Source organism: Leucoraja erinacea, chromosome 20, assembly GCF_028641065.1.
Source record: "Leucoraja erinacea ecotype New England chromosome 20, Leri_hhj_1, whole genome shotgun sequence".
NCBI lineage: Eukaryota > Metazoa > Chordata > Chondrichthyes > Rajiformes > Rajidae > Leucoraja > Leucoraja erinaceus.
The window spans coordinates 10,020,321-10,041,085 of NC_073396.1; the positions used below are offsets into that span (position 1 = coordinate 10,020,321).

Below are 20,765 nucleotides of genomic sequence, written 5' to 3' on the forward strand. Positions count from 1 at the left end.
TGGGTGAAGTTTCGGGTCGAAACCCTTCTTCAGTCTGAAGAAGTGTCTCGACCAGAAACATCACCCATTCCTTCTCTGATATTTGCACAGCAACTTAAGGACAATGCTTAATGTATTTATAGCTGGGTTTTTGGGTTGAGACCCTACTTCAGATGTCTGAAGGGTCTCGACCCAAAACGTCACATATCCCTTCTCTCCAGAGATGCTGCCTGGCCCGCTGAGCTACTCCAATTTTTTGAGTCTATCTTCAGTTTTAAACCAGCATCTGCAGTTTTTTCCAGCACAAGAGGTAATTAATGTCTTCAATCAGATGTAATTGGTGTAAAATGTATTTTCCAACACATGTGCGCCTGGTTTTGTTAACAGGAACATTTCTGTCAAAGGAGCATGTGAAACAGGGCAACTCCATGCAATGGGCACAGATGCCTGTGCTTGAAGTTGTGATCCTTTCAGCTACTTCATTCTGTAGATTTATCATCTGGATGAAAGTAGTGTATAAATTTAAGGCCCGTTTGTTTTAAACTTTAGAGATACAGCTCGGAAATAGGCCCTTCGGCCCACCGAGTCCACGCAGACCGACAATCACCCCGCGCGCTAACACTATCCTACACAGGTAATGTGTCGGATAGTAGGATATCCTACACACCTTAATACTGGTTCTGTTCTGTTCTGTTGTTTTGCACAATCCCGTGGGCATTGCCACTTTCATTTCACTGTACATCTTGCATGTGTATGTGACAAATAAAGCTGACTTGACTCGACTCGACACACTAGGGACAATTTACAATTTTACCAAAGCCAATTAACCTACAAACCTGTAGTTTTTTGGAGTGTGGGAGAAAACCCACAGGGTCACAGGGAGAATGTACAAACTCCGTACAAACACCTGTAGTCAGGATCGAATCTGGGTCTCTGGCACTGTAAGGCAGCAACTCTACCGCTGCGCCACTGTGCCGTCGTTACCTGAAGGACAGTACTTCATGTGTTATGATGCGGTTTTGAGGTTAAAAGGATACAGCCACATGGCATGAGTGGAGCTTCATAGTCCATACTGGCCTGTTCCATCTTCTGAGGATGGTTCCTGTCATGTACAAAAAAAATAGTCCAATTAGAACACTGAGTCCACATTCAAGATCACCGGCAGAAGTTAATTAGCCATGTATTCATAGTAATTAATAATTTAAAAGTTAATTAAAATTAGCATTAATAGTTAATAATGCCTCTCTATTATCCTGGACCCACGTCAATTTACCTACTGCCACAACAGATCGACAGGGGATGCAGTCTCCACTCTGTGCTGGAACACTTGGACATGAACATATATGGCAGGCTGTTGCTCATTGACTAAAGTTCAAGATTCAAGATTCAATTTAATTGTCATATGTACCAATTAAGGTACAGTGACATTTGAGTTACCATACAGCCATACTAAGTAAAAAACAAAAATACACACAGCACATGAAATAAAGTTTAACATAAACATCCACCACAGTGGAATCAACATTCCTCACTGTGATGGAACGCAATAAAGTTCAGTCCTCTTCCTCCTTTGTTCACCTGTGGTCGGGGCCTTTGAACGGGGCCTTTGCCGACGGTCCGCTGTTCAAGCCCTCTCGTCGGGATGATCGAAACTCCGGCGTTGGGACGGATCAGAACACTCTGCGGCATGGAGCTCCCGAGTCGTTTCCTTCTTACTGGAGACGTTAAAGTCCACAGGCCCCGCAGTCGGAGCTCCAACACTGGCGATCCTCGGCAAAAGATGCCAGGCTCCGCGAAGGTAAGTCCGCGCTGTACCCACAGCGTGAAGCTCCAGGCCGGTCTCCAGGAAAAGCCGCACCACTCCACGTTGTAGGCCACAAAGGGAGGTCGGAGATGCGACGCGGAGAAAAATCGCATCTCTATCGAAGTAAGTGACTGAAAAAGGTTTCCCCCGATTCTCCCCTGCACCCTCCCCCCCCCACATAAATCATGCCAAGAGACATTAAAACTAACATTCAAAACATAATAAAAACAGAGAAGGAACTAGACAGACTGCTGTCGAGGCTGCTGTTACAGGAGCTACCCAGTGGTGACAGTTTGGTGTTAACACCGTAATTTCTGTCAAACCCATCATCACAATCAGGGAGCTGGATCCACAAATTCCTCATCGTCAGACATCAATCAGTAAGGATTGGAAACAACACCTCTTCCTCACTGACCATCAGCACAGGGGAAATCTCAGGATAGCGCAGTCAATTCCCTGCTCTACTTTCTCTGTACCCATGACTGTGCAGCCAGACGCAGCTCCAATGCCACTTTTGGCAGTCGGTGGGACCAGGAACCCATCTGAAGGCTCGTTTATCGGCCGGACCTGAACCCTCCCAAAGGATCGGTGGTCAACGGGACCGGGATCCCGCCCAAAGGCTCGTTGGGGCCCCGCACGAAGGCTTGTCTGTTGGTGAAACCGGGAGCCCGCCCGAAGACATGTTGGACAGTGTAACCAGGAGGGAGCTGGAGACGTCGGATGTGAGGAGTGTGGGCCAGTAGGAGGGTGAATGGGGCAATGCCTCCAGCGTCTCCAAGTTCGGCTGCAGGAGGCGCCCTCAGGACATAAAGAAGGCCAGACGGGCCAACAGGTCAGGACTTTGAATAATGGCGCCAAAAAAAGGCGGCGCCTACGTGTCATAAATCCAAAACGAATGTCACTGTGCAGTTGCCTATGTGACAAATTAAACACCATTGAACTATAAATTCGCCAACGAGACCGCGTTTTTGGATGAATGATGAGTCAGAGTGAAGGAGGGAGATCAATAAACTGGGCTGAGTGGATTTTTCTTACCTAACTTGTTGTTTAGGTGCTGCCTCGTTGCTCTTCTGGAGATAATCTATGAAGAGAATTTCCTGAGCAAAGTCAAAATGACATTTGCCTGAACCTTTGCGAATGAGGAAGCCCTCTGGTGGTGAAATACAGTACCCATCAATGGTAATGTGGACAATCTTTGCCTAATCAAAATGAAATGGTAGACAGATTATACAACAATGGCCCCTGCTCACCACAGTCCAATACAGCAAGTCTGTACTTACCTTGGCTCGGGGGCAACCAGTTGGATGAAAGTTGCACATCCTCAACAGAATCACATTGCATTATGCCAGGGAATGCTTCCACCATGCAGAAACACTCAGAAATATTATGCACCATTAAAACTTAAACTATTAAAACCAAAAAAGATTAAAAATACTCAAACCACTTTTTGTATCTATTTAAATAACTAGGTAACTAAGCTTTACATTATAAAATATTATTATAAACAATTATTACTTTGGACTTGACTTTCAAACCTTACTTTATTCATTGAAATGCTAATAATTCATTATTAGTATATATTACTTATTATATTCTTTTGAGTTTATATAAACAGAGGGTTTAACCTGGCACAGCTCTTTGTGCAGATCACCCATTACAGATTTATGTTCATGTTTCTATTGAATTATTCTGACGAAGAAACATTGAGGGGGTTAACATTCTTTGTTTTTTAGTTTAGAGATACAGCACGGAAACAGGCTCTTCGGCCCACCAAGTCCGCACTGACCAGCGATCCTCATGCACTAGCATTATCTTACACATTAGGGACAATTTACAATTTTTTTTAACAAAGCCAAATAAACCTACAAACATGTACGTCTTTGAATTGTGGGAGGAAACTGGAGTACCCAGAGAAAACCCACATGGTCACAGGAAGAATGTACAAACATCGTGACCTAATTTGTGGCAATGCTCTGGAACCAAGGGTGTCGGAAAACTGGTGGTGAACCTGTACATGCAAACTCATTAGAACAATTTTACATGCACAACCACAGTGACTACATTAAGTGTTGCAATATGATACGAAAGGATACAAAAAGGTACAGTATAAAACTATAGTAAGAATCAGCACTGATGTATAATGTCAACACATTATGATTATAGTTCTGTAAATATAATTAAATGATCATTGCACCACATTGCCAATACAGGTGCTCCCCGATTTACGATGCTTTGACTTGCGATATTTCGAATTTACGATCAGCAAACGCTCGGCAACGGGATTGAGCCACGTCACTTCTGGTCTCGTGATCACAATACGTTTTCGACTTGCGATATTTTCGGTTTACGATGGGTTTATTGGAACGTAACCCCATCGTGGGTCGAGGAGCAACTGTATATATAAACTTCAAATGTGGAAATAAAATATAAAATCTCCCATTTTTATACTTCTAAGATCCCGTTTAGAAGCCCTTTGCAATGACTCACCCCTCTGTATGTATCTTCTGGGGACTTGTTATAGTTCCAGAAGCGAAATCCAACAATACGCTGTTGCTGATTAAAACTGATTGTGATGATGTGATTCTTTCCATAGGTGAAAGGAATCAGCCACATATGTTTATCTTCCGTGGTGATATTAATCCCATCAATCAGCCTTAGCAAAGATACCAGGATTCAGTTAGTCTTTACAAGTCTCCAAGGCTGAATTTCCACTTTATATCTAAGATGAAATTTTTAGAAGCAATAACTCCCAAGTAACATCAGTTTTACTGCTTAGACTCTGAAGGACAGGGTCTGAACAAGAACCAAATAAATGTCTTGTAAGAGGGAAACCGAGAGGACAGAGCTGCAAAGGAGGGTCAAGGTGGAAGAGATAGTGTTTACTAGTTGTAGACTTCAGCATACGAGCAAAGGAGTGGAGTGACGATTAATTATAAAAATGTTAGTTCAGCCACAAGTGGAATAAATATCACATACATCATGGATACGAGATTTACAAATGCAAGTGCTTACAGCAAGATGCAGAAGAAATTTGCTCAAAAGAATTCTGGAGATTAATTTTTAATTCTATACAGCATGGAAACAGAGAGGAGGATAGACTGGAGATCCCCTTGGGATGTTCTCCTTAAGACAAGGGAAGCCCTGGACTCTAATAGAGAAATTAAAATAATGAAGGATATAGACAGGGCAGTGCCTTAGAGGACATACCATGAAGGAGAATGGCAAAACAACCAAAATTAACATGAAGGAACATTTTTATAAGCAGTCGGTGGTTTATTGTTTGAGATGTCCTGCCTGTGGAAATGGTGGAAGCAGATTCATCAGGGTGTTGAACAGCAAGGTGGATAACTATCTGAAGGGCTACAGGGAGAGGCCATAGTTGGATTGCTGAAGCAAACAACCAGTACAGATAACGTGAGTCAAATGCTCTCTCCCTGTGCAGTAACCATTCTGTCATTCTGCGAGAGGAGCAGGAGAGAGAAGGGGAAGCAGAAGAAAGGTAGAGTGTTCAAGTCTACATGAAGAATATGCTGGTGTCTGGGGCAGTAAGCCATTGGCACAACAGAACATTGGTGACATTTTAGTTATTTCCATTTTTTTGCAGATTTTTTCTGCCGGCACCAAGTCAACTGTGGGAGCAATTAAGTTCTGATAGGGTATATAGATGCATCACAGCATGGTTTGGGAGCTACTCTGTCCAAGACCGCAAGAAATTGCAGAGAATTGTGATCGCAGCACAGACCATCACACAAACCAACATCCCTTCCATTTACTCCATCTACACTTCCCGCTGCATCGGCAAGAGTCTCACTCCCTCCTCTCCCCTCTCCCATGTATTTTTTATTTTTATTTCTATTTATTTTTTCATGTACACTGAATGGACACTGGTTGAGCAACGTTTTTTTGTTTCCTCTGAGTATGCGAATACTCAGGAAATGACAATAAAGATATACAATACAATACAATACAATACAATCAGCAAGAGTTACAGATGTGTAAAAATGAACGCCTCCAGATTGGGACAGTTTTTTCCCCAGCTGTTATCAGGCAACGGAACCATCCAATCACCAACTAGAGTGGTCCTGAGCTACCAACTACCTCATTGGAGACCCTTGGACTGCCTTTAATCAGACTTTGCTGGTCTTTATCTTGCACTAAATGTTATTCCCTTTATCCTATAGGTGTACACTTTGGGCAATGTGATTGTATTCACGTATAGTCATCCAGCTGACTGGCTAGCCTGCAACAAAAAAGGTTTTTGCTGTACCTGGCAGTGACAATAAACTAAACTAAACTAAAAAATATATGGCAGTAACCCACATCTCATGTTGGGGAACATTTGCCAGTACTAACAGGCTTATATTCGATACCCATTGCCCATCTTCTAAGCAGTCTCCTTTCAATCCAGCAGGGTCCTTATTAAGACACCACTCTCTCAATAGAGCTCAGCTTCCCAGCAGTATCTTGCAGTCCTTACTCTGGCATATGTCTTCAATTAACAGGAATAAAATAATTCCTGATCTATGTCGATGCACATGGAATGCCTTATCAGCTAGAGGAACTATTTTTTAAAAGTGGGCAGTTATAGTGCCTTGGAGCCATACAGCATGGAAACAGACCCCTTGGCCCAATCTGCCCATGACATTCTGGGCTAGTCCCATTTGCCTGCATTTGGCCCATAACTCTCTAAACCCTTCCCGTTGAAATAGATGAAATAAAAGTGTAGGAAAGAACTGCAGATGCTGATTTAAACCGAAGATAGACACAAAAAGCTTGAGTAACTCAGCGGGTCAGAGCGCATCTCTGGAGAAAAATAATAGGTTTCCGGTCGAGATCTTTCTTCAGACTGAGAGCCAGGGAAAAGGGAAACAAGAGATATCAACAATGGTATAGAGAGATATAGAATAAATGAATAAAAGATATACAAAAAAGTAACACTAATAAAGGAAATGGGCCATTGTTAGCTGTGGGCTAGGTGAGACAAGTACACCTAAAACATGTTTTGAAAGCCATAATTGTATCAACTTCTATAGCTTCCTCTGGCATAGCGTTCCAGATATGGACTACCCTCCAAGAGAAAATGTTGCCCCTGAGATCCCTCTTAAATCTCTCCTGTGTTACTACCACAGGAACATCTGAACTGTTCTCTTGCATTCTTGTTAAACTCTTCCTCGACTCTAATTTTTCAGGCTCTGGTCCTGATGCATTAGAAGATGCCAGTGAAGGACAACCAGAAGTGGGAGGTGGCAACAAGTGAGAATGGGTACGGTGGCTTTTTTATTGCAATCAGACAAAACTAAAAATCCAATGGGCTTACTAATGTGGTGGTAGGATACGAAAGAGGCAAGGAAGCACTCAGATACACGGAGACAACATCCTAGGGGTACTGTAGATCGAAAGTGTGAATTATACGTCCCAAGCCCACTATGGCCCTGGCAGAGAATAATATTTATGAAAGTAAAGCTTAAATGAAAGTAAGGTGTTTATGCTCTCTGTAATATATGCTAGTGGTCACCGGAGCATATTTTGGATAACCCTAGCTTTAAATATATGATTGCTATTTTTCAAAGCTAAATTATTTTATTCAAACAGTCAATGAATATTACATACTTGTCCAGTGTTCTGCTGTCTTCATTATATTCTGGCAGTTCATTCAGATCTCTTGGTGAAGCTTCAATAATGTCTATTGTGACAGGGAGTGCTTGTCCTTCTTTGCCTATAATCTCCAGTCCGGTCAATCCCAGGTAGTGGGAGTCTCCCCAAGTGGCCGTGAAATGTAGCTGCAGAGCTAGATTGAAAGAAAGGCAGTCGGGATTACAAAACATACTATGTATTCATAAATAAATGCAACAAATTCAATCTGGTACCATTTCATTTCTTCTTCGTTTTAAATAGAATTACACAGTCCAACCTTCAGTGCAGGCTACTGAGCCGAGTCGCGTTGGTGTTTATCATTCACATATGCAATGGTTCGAATCATATTTATCAGTTCTGTTTCCATACCCTTTCTTCACCTCTCATCTATTATTAAAGGCTGATATGGTACATGGTTTTAATCAACTGGGAGCTGAGTCCAACAGACAAAAGGCTCCATGCATATATAAAAACATAACACTAGCTCTCTGTCCAAAATCTATCTCCCCGATCTTGATTAACCCACGCAAGAAACATTTTCATCTTGCCTCCATAATAATCTTAAGCATTCAATATATCTTTAAAGATAGTACAGCAAAATGTCACCAAATTGTACATATCTCGATCAAGTAAAAATAACTACCTACAATTTATTAAAAGTTTGAGAAGCCAAGGAAAAGAATGTACAACCCAGGAACTGTAGGTGTGGATGTACACAGAAGGACACAAAGTGCTAGAGTAACTCAGCGGGTCAGGCAATATCTCTGTGGAGCATCAATGGGTGAAGTTTCAGGTTGGGATCCTACTTGAAAGCTCCCGATCCAAAACGTCACCTCTCCACATTCTCCAGAGATGCTGCCTGACCCACTGAGTTACTCCAGCATTTTGCAACCTTTCCAAGAAAATACGAGGTGGTTGATATCATCAGAATTCCCGTGAGTTATCAGAACTTAGCGTTGTACGCAAAGACTTACTTTTCCCGGTATATTCACCAAGTACCTGACTGGCTGGTCCAACCGATGGCAAGGACAATTGTTTCTGCTCCTGTAAATGCAGAATTTCGATAGTTGTAGGAGACTGTGTGCGGTTATTATTATAGCGATATCTTATATTCATTTGTTCCAACAGTACAATTGTGGTGATTTTATTTCAGCTGTCTTTGAATTGAATTGTTCAATTGAACAGGTCTGTTATGCTGCTACAAGTAAGAATTTCATTGTTCCATTGTCAGTACATGATAATTAAACACTCTTGAATAGTGTTGTTCCCTTGTAATACAGATACTTTACCAACAGATGGCACTGACATTCTTCACACTGGCAATGCTGGATTTACCCAAAGCCTCAATTGACTTGGAGGTTCAGACGGTCTGAAGAAGGGTCCCTACCCGAAATGTAACCTATCCATTTTCTCCAGTTGTTGCCTGACCCGCTGAGTTACTCCACCATTTTGTGTCTATCACTGGATATATGTTACCTGTTTATCTTCTATACTAAAGCCAGCTTGCGTGAATGGCCTCTCATCTCCATCATCTGCAGTGCCGGGTCTGTTGAGCTCTTCTTCACAGGTAAGTGGCAGAGTATAATCAACATCAGCTACAAAGGTTTCATCGTACTGGGACATTGCATCGAGAATGTCATCGTCTGTAGTGAACAGTATAGTATCACCAAACTGTTCCAAAGCTGAAAAAGTGAAGAACACAAATAAATAAGTGCAGAAACAATAAATCTAGAGCCACAACAAATTATAAAATAAAAAATAGGACACTAGTTCTGGAGTAACTCAGCACGTCAGACAACATCTCTGGAGAGTGATATTTTGGGTTGGGACCTTTCAATCAGACTGAAGAAGGTCCTGACCGGAAACATCACCTAACCTTCTTCTCCAGAGAAGTTGCTTGACCCATTGAGTTGCTCCAGCACCGTGTCGTTTTATAGAAGCATCAGCAGTTTTACTAAGCAAAAAAGGAATCTTGGCTGATTTTTAAATGTTCTAAATATAAATATTAGAAATGGGAACTAGAAGATATATTTCTCAATTTTTTGAAAAGAAAAATTATCTCAGTACCTGTGACAATAAACTAAACTAAACATGTACCTACAGTAGGTTCCTGACCCATAATGTTGTCTGTACACTACCCTTTATAGATGCTGCCTGACCTGTTGAGTTCTTCTAGCAGTATGCTTTTTACTGAAAATTCTAGCATCTGCAGTCTTGTATCCCCATTTCTCATTATCTTATTCTTCCAAAACATCACGAACAGTTCGTGATGGTTCGGAAGAATAACAAAATGAGAAATGCGGACACAAGACTGCAGATATAAGACTCTTTATATAAAGAGTTACATTTCCCCTCTCTTATTAACACAAGAAAGGATGCTGAATGTCTCTAAAATCTACATGAGGTAATTCGCTGACAAGAGTTTTTACTGACTGTTCATGAACTGAGAACATTTTCTGTGTGTAGTTTGAGAGGTAATATACACATGCAATTAATGTATTGGTTACCTAATCTGATGTTAATTCAATGTAGCTTTATTATATGTAAGAAGGAACAGCAGATGCTGGTTTAAACTGAAGATGGACACAAAAAGCTGGAGTACCTCAGCAGGACAGGCAGCATCTCTGGAGAGAAGGAATGGGTGACGTTTCAGGTCAAGACTCCAGTTACTCCAGCTTTTTGTGTCTATCTTAGCTTTATTATATATTTGTTAAAGAGAACTTTTGATGGCCATCCGGTGCTCTGAGGCACATTATTGTTGACATGCAGAAATATAGTAGCCAAAGTGCTTAAAATAAATGGTCAGTTTAGTTGGTGGCTGAGAAATAGTCATTTAGTTTTGTGAGAGTACAGCATGTGCTCAAGTCTCAGGTGTGTGATTCACTCCCACAACCTTCCGACACCAGTCAACAAAGCTCTTCACTGTACCTCGGTACACGTGACAATAATAAACTTAAATCTTGAAAAGGGTGACACGGTGGTGCAGCGGTAGAGCTGCTGCCGTACAGTGGCAGAGACTCAGGTTTAATCCTGACTATGGGTGCGGTCTGTACGGAGTTTGGACATTCCCACTACAAAGATGTACAGGTTTATAGGTTAATTGGCTTTGGTAAAATTGTAAATTGTCCCTAATGTGTATGTGTATGGGGTGATAGCTGGTTGGCACAGACTCGGTGGGCCGAAGAGCCTGTTTCTGAGCTGTATCTCTAAAGCCTAGATTAAAATGTTGTTTATTACTAATTGCATAGGAAGCACAGAAAGTAGGGAATATTACTTTCATCTGGGAATATTAACCCCATTTAAACTCAGTAACATAAACAACTGAATATGCTTTACCTCCACCTAGTGTTCCTGAAGCCTTGGCTATTTCTCCTTTGAAGATGAACTTTCCGTTTAACGAGATTTCTACATCTTTAATACCACGGAAAGAATGTATTCTTGATTTGTTGTAATTCCAGATTCGAATCATAGCTACATGATAGGAATTCACAAAGTCAATATAAATAAAATGTGGACTTTCTGGAGTGAAAGGTGCCAGCCAGAGATGCATATCATCTTGTGTCCTGTTTACACCATCAATCAAATTTGAAACTACCCGGGGATCTTTTCCATAGGCAGGCAAAATGTTAATGTCTGCTGGATTTGCTTTTATGTGTGCTATTTTGACGGGCTCTCCAGATGAGCTGAATATTTCAATCCCGTTAAGTCCAACATAATGGCGATCGCCCCAAGTTGATATGATGTTAATTATCAAATGACAGCCAAATGGTAAAACTGGAATTTCAAAATCACTTCCATCGTCATCTCTTTCAGGATCAGTCACGTGCTCTTCTTTCTCCTCTTTGGTTTCTTGTACCGATTCCTGATGCAAGGATTTAAGTCTTGATTCTCTTCCAATCCTCTGTTCCTGCAGGAATTCATCGAATATGTCTCCCTCATAATCCAAGTTGGCTAGGCGACCCCGTTGTGACTTGTTGAACTTTAATAAAGAATTCCACGATTCCATGAGGGTGTCATCCTGATCATTTCGCCACTTGGCTCTTGTGGACCCTACAGAGTTAGAGGGCTTCTGGAAATCTGAAAAAAATCCACAGGACATATGTTAAGGCATGCATTGCAATGCCTTGTGGATCTACTCTGCAATTTTGTGACCAAAATCAAAACAGCCTCAAAGGATAAACATAATTCTGCACACACGAATGGAAAATAAGTCAAAAAACAAATTAAAGTTGAAGTCTTAAACTAAAACCAAAAGTCATACGAAGAATTCAGGCAGTCAAGCAGCATCTGTGGACCCTTCCACAGAACCAAGGGATGAGTAAAGGCACGTCAGTTTTCAAACTAGAACAGGGCAAGAAGTTAAATATAAAACAAAAAACTACATGAAGGTTGATAGGGAACAAAAATATCAATCATTAGGGGAACATTTCATAGAAACAATGCGAGAAAGGGACATAAGCATTATAAAACATGTATAAAAATAATATGTATTATATAATGGGAAATAACGAAACAGCAATTTACCTGAAGTTAAAAAATTTGTGTGAGAAAAGTAGTTTTCGGGAGATAAATGGGGAAGAATAACATTTATTGGGATTGCTCCGGGAGCCAAGATAAACTCAATGGTCTGAGTGGCCTACAATTTCATAAGGAACAATATAGAACACAAATGAGAATTGTAGAAGCAAAGGTTTTGAGGCCAAACATTTTTTTAAAACAAACCTCATGTAACAAATTTCAATAATATACTAAGGTAGACAAAAATGCTGGAGAAACTCAACGGTGTGGCAGCATCTATGGAGCGAAGGAAATAGGCGACGTTTTTTCAGACTGATGTGAGGGTGGGGGGGCGGGAAGAAGAAAGGAAGAGGCGGAGCCAATGGGCTGAGGAAGAGCTTGGGATGGGGAGGGGAAAGAAGGAAAAAGCAGGGATTACCTGAAATTGGAGAAGTCAATGTTCATACCGCTGGGGTGTAAACTACCCAAGCGAAATATGAGGTGCTGCTCCTCCAATATACGGTCACGGAGGAGGCCCAGGACAGAAAGGTCGGATTCGGAATGGGAGGGGGCATTCAAGTGCTGAGCCACCGAGAGTTCAGGTTGGTTATTGCAAACTGAGCAGAGGTGGTCGGTGAAGCGATCGCCAAACCTACGCTTGGTCTCACCGATGTAGAGCAGCTGACACTTAGAGCAGCGGATGCAATAGATGAGGTTGGAGGAGGTGCAGGTGAACCACTGTCGCACCTGGAACGACTGCTTGGGTCCTTGAATGGAGTCAAGGGGGGAGATCAAGCGACAAGTCTAGCATTTCCTGAGGGTGGCAAGGGAAAGTGCCATGAGAGGGGGTGCTTTGGGTGGGAAGGGACAAATTGACCAGGTAGTTACGGAGGGAGCGGTATCTGCGGAAAGCCGAAAGGGGAGGAGATGGGAAGATGTGGCCAGTGGTGGGATCCAGTTGGAGGTGGAAAAAATGTTGGAGGATTATTTGTTGTATGTGACAGCTGGTAGGGTGGAAGGTGATGACAAGGGGGACTCTGCCCTTGTCACGAGTGAGGGGGGATGTGGAGTGAGAGTAGAGTTACGGGGTATAGGGTATTTTGTTCTTCATATTTTTTCCTAAACTACATGAGCAAGAAAGAATAGGAGGATTTTAAATCAGGTCCGATGATGGAGAGCATCATTTGGACTGAACAGCCTATTTATGCGCATTTATACCTCTATATAATTCTTCTCAATACTGCAATCCTTGAAGGCTGAAGGTCAGACCAACTGAAAGGATTAACTTTTACCACCCACTCTACTCAGCAACCTGTTAAACGGTGCAAATATCACTTAAATTCATAGCACTTGCATGCTGCAGCTTCTAAAACATGAACCCTCTGCTCTATACCATGGAGTGGCAAAATTCCAAGGTCCACCCACAACCTATAATTTCTGCCAATTGCTAAATAACTTCAATTTACAAGACCTTAAGGAATAAAGGTGCCTTTGTGTCACTGATTCATACTAGGTGACAACCTTCCCTGCAATTTGAAGCATACATTAGGAAATTCAGATATTTGACTTTTCAACAAACTGAATCCACTGAACATGTATAAACCGATGAGGCAAATTACAAAAAACTGAGGTTAATTTCATTTTCAACACGTTATATAGTTATTCAATGTTTTGGCTCATCGACTAATAATACGCAATTTTAAAAAAGTGAATGCAACTACGTACTGAGAAATGTATGGAAAATCCAGAAGCATTATTATAGAATCACACAATACAGCAGTTTAATCATCCTCGACGTATATGTGAATAAACTATTCAATTAGACCCATATCCTGCTCTTTCATCATAGCCCTACATATCTTTCTATTAATTACATTTTCAATTATCATTGACCTGTTTCATACATCATTTTGGGCAATCCACTCCAAATTATATTACGCTGCTTCAAAAAACCCCATCTTTCCCCTTTTGCTAATTATCGTAAACCGCATCACTGGTTACTAAGAACACTGCGAAAAATATATATTCAGTCTTGCAAAGAGCTCCTTAATGAGCCTGTCCCACTTAGGCGATTTATTAGGCGATTTGGCTGTCGCCACATGGTCGTCGGGGTGTCACCTGTATGGTCGTGAGTAGTTTCCTCATTCGCCCAAAGAGCCGTAACGTATTTCTGGTATCTGCTGGATTTTCAACATGTTGAAAAAAAATTTGCCGACAGTGGCGACCGTGGGTTTGACGCCAATGAGCGTAGCTTGACGTAGGTGCTGTTGTAGGTTGTCGCCAGGTTAACGTAAGTTGTCGCCAGGATGTTGTAGGTTGTCGCCGGTGTTGACTTCGGTGAATTCCATTGTCGTGTTCACCAGCAGTCACCTAAAAAGCGCCTAAGTGGGACATGCCCATAAGTTTCTCCATGACTCAAGTTCCTCATCAATACCAATGGATCCTCTCCCAAACCTTGAGGCCGAACCAGATAAAGGTTTTTTTCAAAACCTCTTGCTTATGTAATCTAATTATATATCACAAAATCATATGTATTATTTCATAAATAAATAACATCTTTATCAATATGTAGCAACTTCAAAGGTTTTGGGACCTCAATGTCCAGGTATTTCTGTTCCTCCTCCTACATTATAAACTTAATCACAAACCAGATCTTTTCACTGGGACAGTACACGTGACAGGACAGCATGGTGGAGCAGCGGTAGAGTTGCTGCCTTTCAGCATAAGAGACCCAGCTTCGATCTTGACTATGGGTCTGGACATTCTCCCCATGACCTTTGTGGGTTTTTTTCCAGGATGCATCGGTTTCCTCCCACACTCCAAAGACGTACAGGTTTGTAGGCTCATTGGCGTGGTAAAACTGTAAATTGCCTCTAGTGTGCGTCGGACAGTGTTAGTGTGCGGGGATCGCTGGTTGGCATGGACTCGGCAGGCCGAAAGTCCTGTTTCCACGCTGTATCTTTAAACTAAACAACAATCATCCTAAATCTAAACTTAAATCTAATTCTGACCAAGGAGGAGAGTAGAATCTCCAGAAAAATAGGCTTAATGGGAAAATTCTCCAGAGGCTGCATTATTTAAAGAAGATGCTTTTTTGAAACTCGTGAGGCTCATAAGAATTCCTCAGGTTTGGACTTGGCACTTCTTCAATTACCCACCGTAATTTCTGAATTACATAACAGTTCACGATTGTAAAATGCATTGGGATATCCCGTGGCTACGAAAGGTGCAGAAAAATGCACGTCTTTTGTTTAAATCTTGCTTGCTATGCCACGTATGTGTTGAGGTTTATGTATCACATCATTATTACAGCATATCTTGCTTGTAGACAATCAATTCATAATTCGGAATAATTGCACAGCAATAAATCACAGCTGAAGAGGTGAGATCAAGATAGCCACAGGCAACGGAAGAAGGTGAACATACTTCTCATAAGAAACACTTTAGACATATGGAACAGTGATCAAACAATAGAAGCAATTACATCCTGTCAATAAATTAAAAAGGAACCCAAATTGCTCTAAATGTTATTTTAGATTAATACAGCATGGAAACAGGCCATACCACCCTCTGTGTGGAATATGTTGCCCCTCGGGTACCTCTCACCTTAAGCCTATGATCTCTAGTCCTTGATTCATCTGCCCTGGGAAAAAGGTTACGTCATCCATACTATCTATTCCCCTCATGATTTTATACACCTCTCTGAGATCAACCTTCAGCTTCCTAAGCTCCAACGAATAAAAGGCCTACCCTGCCCAACCTCCCCCAATAGCTCCACTCCTCAAGTCCTGGCATTCAGGCCACCTTCTGTCCGGGCAAAAATGTTAGATAAATTCACTGTACCTGTTAGAGGCAGATCCTCAGTGTCATTTATATTAAGCATTTCTGTATTTCTTGGCCTTTTCAAAGAGCTTCTCCTTCCACTGATGGTGTGGTCATTTCTTAGACCCTCTTCCTCCGGTGAAGAGGGAATGTAAGAGTCCTTTTCTTCAAGGTTGTCCAGAAAGTCCAAAGCACTTACATCAGTGTGTAATTTGTCCCTCCCTTGAGAGCCAGCTAATTCTTTTCTTTTGCAATTTAACATCTTATGAGTTGTACCATCGGCATCTTTATGACTGTGAACAAGATCAAATAGATCAGGCCAACTACTACTGATTTCATTGGTTTTGCTTGAATGGCTAATTCTTAAATCCACAGGCACTTCATCACTCAGCCACAGAGGCTTCTTCCATTTACTTTGCTGGGACGTTTCTTTGGCTGGTGATTTTAACCACAGTGGCAGTTTTGAAACAGATGACATTTCTGAATTTGTCTTTCCAGTTAGCTTTTCACACAGTTCTTCTGGGTCCAGGATCTCAACAAAATGATCCTCTTCAATCTCCTTAGTAGCTTCTGAAATATTTATCCTTAAGAGTGACTCCTCAAGTGAAATAGGAGCTGTTGACATCATGGCTTCATCCAAGGCAGAAATCTTATGCTTTGGTGAGCCTGTTGAATAATTTAACATATTTTTCTCACTGTCTGAGCTTGAATTTAAAATGAATGAGCAATGTGACGGCTTCGGCAACTGTATGTCAGAGTTTATTTTTGAACTCCCAACCTCTTTAGTTTGCTCTTCTGTGTCACTCCCACTGGAAGCATTAAGTGTATTTCTCATTTTACTCGATGTTGAATTTAAAAAGAATGAGGAATTCACTTGTTCTAGAGACGTAACATACTGTTCTCTTTCCGCACTATTAGTTTCTTTAGTTTCTTCTTCCATATCGCTCCCATTGGACATGTAAAATCCTTTTTCGCTGGACCTCAAATCAATGGTCGTACTGTAGTCAAAGACCTGGTTTCCACAACCTTTTTCTAGCTCCTCTTCATGTGCTAGATTACCATCCAGATAAATCCTCACACTTTTTGCCCCAATATCAAGATCCTAAATAAAGAAATCAAAGACAATACAATTTTTGTAAGGTTGAAAATTTGTTACATTTTTTAAAAAATATACCGTGAATTCTAATGCAACAGGTTCAAATTATAAAGGCAAGCATTGTTTTCCAGCTATTCGGGTATTGGAAATTAGGCCGTAGAGAATTCACAAATCAGCAACAAAAATTTTGAAACACCAAGTAAAAATTTCTCTCACTGAATTTGTGTGAAAATAATGTAAACAAATCAACACAAAATTTATAATTTTTCAAGAAAGATGGATAAAATGCTGGAGTAACCCAGTGGGCCAGGCAGCATCTTTGGATAGAAGGAATGGGTGATGTTTCGTGTTGAGACATTCTTCAGACTGAGAGTCAGGGGAGGAGGAGTCAGAGATGGGGAAGGGGACGGTGTGAAAACAAGACATCAAAAGAGATGGGGATCAAGAAACATGAAGAATAGATAATTGTTAGCTAGGATAAGGTGACAACAAAGCAGATTTTTCCAACAAACGTTTTCCAGATGATGCGGCCTCACCTTACAGAAAATCATGATACGGACATTTTCTAGGAATGCAAAGAGATTTCCCCGTATAGACGTTATAACTCATCTGGACATGTTAGAACTCATCCAGGGCATGTTGGTGTTTCTTGTTTATGCATGCAAGCAGGCCTATTTGCATTCACCTACCCCCTCAATAAAAAGACTCTTGAATATTGAAGTTTTTTTCTGTAGCACAACCACTGGAAATTGATCCCAAATTCCAGATTTATACCTCGCCTTCCAACTTGTATCTACAGTGCGTCATTCCTCACTCTTAATTACTGGCAAATTTACTCCTATGCATTTGTTGTTATCTTCCATAATTTTAATTAATTCCAATAATTCACAAGCCATGTTCATCACAGCAATGACCACAAAATGTAATGGTCACACTGAACAATCTCATCAAATGAAGTTTTTTCTATTCTCTAAAGATTTTTGCAAATTCAAGAGAAAATCAATCACTATCATAATTAAGCAATCGTATTACTGTGCCTAGGAATTAAAAAAATGAAGATAGTTCTGCTGACTTACTCTCACTCCCATAACCTGCTCAAATCTGCCCAACTCTGATGAAAATCAGGAATTCTCTATATTATATATACCATTGGTCTGTTGTTTCCAGTTTATGCAAGCTAGCATACAAATGCCTGGTAGAGCAACAAGGCAATTACTATTTGCTTGTGATCTCTCTGTATCATATCATGAGTATACGGACCGCAATAATTGTTCCGATGTGTGAACTGTGAAATACGTTAATTTGGGGATTTAATGTTTCTTTATTTATGCATTTCATCACTTAGCTACAACGAACCATAGCACATAAGTAAAGGTAAAAACTAAATCCATTTGTTTCTACTTCATAAAATTTCAGTCTTAAATTTATTGAAGCTGCAGAGAATAAGTAGGTTAAAAGTACTGAGAAATGTTCAATATCCTTTAGTAAACAGCATTATAAATATAAACTTAAATATGCTATTACATACAAAACCGGACACAGCATTAGTCATCTGTCGCACTTAGAGCACATTCCAATCTAATATACAAACAATTCTCAAAGGTAACTGAAGATAATTCAACCTTAGCATGGTATAAAGAGACAATAACATTCTTGATAGATACTTACATGTTATGCTGCACATATTACTATCTGCAGTACAAATAACAAATATTGGTTGTTCAGAACTAAGATCAGGATAAAGCTTAACTCTAATCCTTTATGTTAATCTTCTGCTGTTCTACATTATTTGCTTATGTAACCTGCCAGCAGACTGAACCTCTGTAGATTTACATCGCTCCCACCTATTTATAGCAAATAAACCCAACATATTGAGAAGTACAAATTAAGGCTTTCATTTATTTTAGAAACAAGGAACTGCAGATGCTGGTTTACCAAGGAAAGACAAAATGCTGGAGTAACTTAACGAGTCACGCAGCATCCCTGGAGAATGTGGATGGGTGACGTTCTGGATTGGCCCCTGTCTTCAGGCTGAATCCATTTGTCTCACACCTTGTGTGTGTTCAACTCTGGCCTTTGTCCAACTATCTGCAAGTCAAAAATCCACCTCGCCTATGTTCATCAATGATTTGCCTTGCCTTATCCTTTCTCCATCCCCTGCAATCAGTCTGAAGAAGGGTCCCGACCCAAAACATCACCTATCCATGTTCTCCAGGGATGCTGCCTCCAGCATTTTATTTCTTTATTTTAAATATCTTTTAAATTGGCAAATGAATTTCTACTTTCTAAATTGCAACAAATGTAGAAGGAACTTACATTGAGGCTTCTGTTATAATTCCAAATCTTGATCTTAGAAATACCAAAGTCAACTGATTTGCTTAGATCACGTAGAACAAAGTACAATTGAACCGGTGGGTGGAAAGAACATGTCCACATGTGACAATCTTTTGTGGTCTGTGAAGAAGGGAAAGGAGAAATACCCATGTTTAAACTTTCTCACATACAAAGTTAAAAAAAACAAAACAAAATGCAATAAAATAATTAAAGCAGAAACACAGGTATAAAAAGGAAACCAGAGCACCCGGAGGAAATCCACACATTCTGGGATAATGTGCAAACTCCACACAGAAAGCACCAGAGATCGAGATCAAACCCAGATCTATGGCACCGTGAGGCGGCTTTACCAGCTGCGCCCCCAGTTTTACTTAGTGTAATGTTAGCAAGGACATTATGAGCTGAAGGATCTATTCTTGTGCGGTCTTGATTTATGTTCTATGTTAGTTAAATATTTTCTCTGGATTATTAATAGGTAATTTAAAATGGGAAGGAAAAAATTGTTACAGCATTTTATAAGGAAAAATGTAACATATTATCCAATTTACCAATGTTGTTACACAATCTATTACTTATTAGGCAGAAAACAAAAACACTTGATTTAGATGCTGGAGGTAAACAAAGTATTTTACAAATTTGTTTACAGTCTAAAATCTGGTAAATGGCCTCCATTTTAGAGATCCGTGTCGCTTACCTTTGTTTTTCCATTTACTAAAGAAGGCAAATTTCCTGGATAATATGCATTTCTAATATCAACATCATTAGGCGAAACCAAAATCTTCTGTTGTTTTTGGTCAAAAAACTGCACTTCGGTTAAGCCCACTTTGTTGTCATTACCCCAGTTGGACAAAATTTCCATTGAGATATAAATTGTATCCTTTGCTGGTAACCTGTCAGATACTCCAACACTTTGATGTGTCTATCAGAAAAAGAAATTGCAATTTTTAACCTTCTGAAAATTGCAAGTTATTGCTTCAAACCATATTATATCAGTGAAATATATGCAAAGTCAAAAGCTTTTTTAATTGTAAAATATGGTATTCGAAAAACCCCAAGGAAGTACTAAATTATTCCAATATCTGCATTTATTTGCAAATTTTCTTAAACAGCATTTCTCTGACAATCCATTTCCAGCTATTCAACGGGTAAACCTCCATTTGGCAATTAAGTGGCTGTCACTGCAGAGAAATATAACACTAGACAATAGGTGCAGGAGTAGGCCATTCGGCCCTTCGATGTGATCATGGCTGATCATCCCCAATCAGCACCCCATTCCTGCCTTCTCCCCATATCCTTCAATAAGAAAAAAGTAAAGTTTAATCACCTCAGTATTGAGTGCATTTCTGTCTAACAAAGTATCCCTGCTTGATCTGTCGTTCAAAGGATCCTCTATTGTCTCCAATGTTTTTCTAAGCTTCTTCTGTTGACTAAAAAAAAATACACAAGTGGTAGGAACACAATTATGTGCAACTGGAAACTTCAAAAGCTTAACAATATTCAAATGACCCTTAAAACTGAAAGATTTGATGCACCAGGTAATGCAAGTATGTTAGAAATTATAGTTGATAGAAAAACCAGCAAAAGGCTCTTATACTGTTG

General features: G+C 40.4%; 1 protein-coding gene across 1 annotated transcript in view; it reads right to left on the reverse strand.

Moving 5' to 3' along the window:
• Positions 1-20,765, reverse strand: part of LOC129706758 (katanin-interacting protein) — a 58,800-nt gene that overhangs the window by 15,383 nt on the left and 22,652 nt on the right. The window contains exons 13-23 of the mRNA XM_055651221.1: positions 20,491-20,593; positions 19,861-20,085; positions 19,149-19,286; positions 15,758-16,838; positions 10,754-11,494; positions 8,894-9,099; positions 8,392-8,461; positions 7,394-7,571; positions 4,271-4,436; positions 2,819-2,982; positions 1,017-1,081 (exon numbers count right to left, since the gene is read on the reverse strand). Coding sequence (XP_055507196.1) covers positions 1,017-1,081; positions 2,819-2,982; positions 4,271-4,436; positions 7,394-7,571; positions 8,392-8,461; positions 8,894-9,099; positions 10,754-11,494; positions 15,758-16,838; positions 19,149-19,286; positions 19,861-20,085; positions 20,491-20,593 — 3,137 coding nt within the window. The remainder of the gene's footprint in view (positions 1-1,016; positions 1,082-2,818; positions 2,983-4,270; positions 4,437-7,393; positions 7,572-8,391; positions 8,462-8,893; positions 9,100-10,753; positions 11,495-15,757; positions 16,839-19,148; positions 19,287-19,860; positions 20,086-20,490; positions 20,594-20,765) is intronic.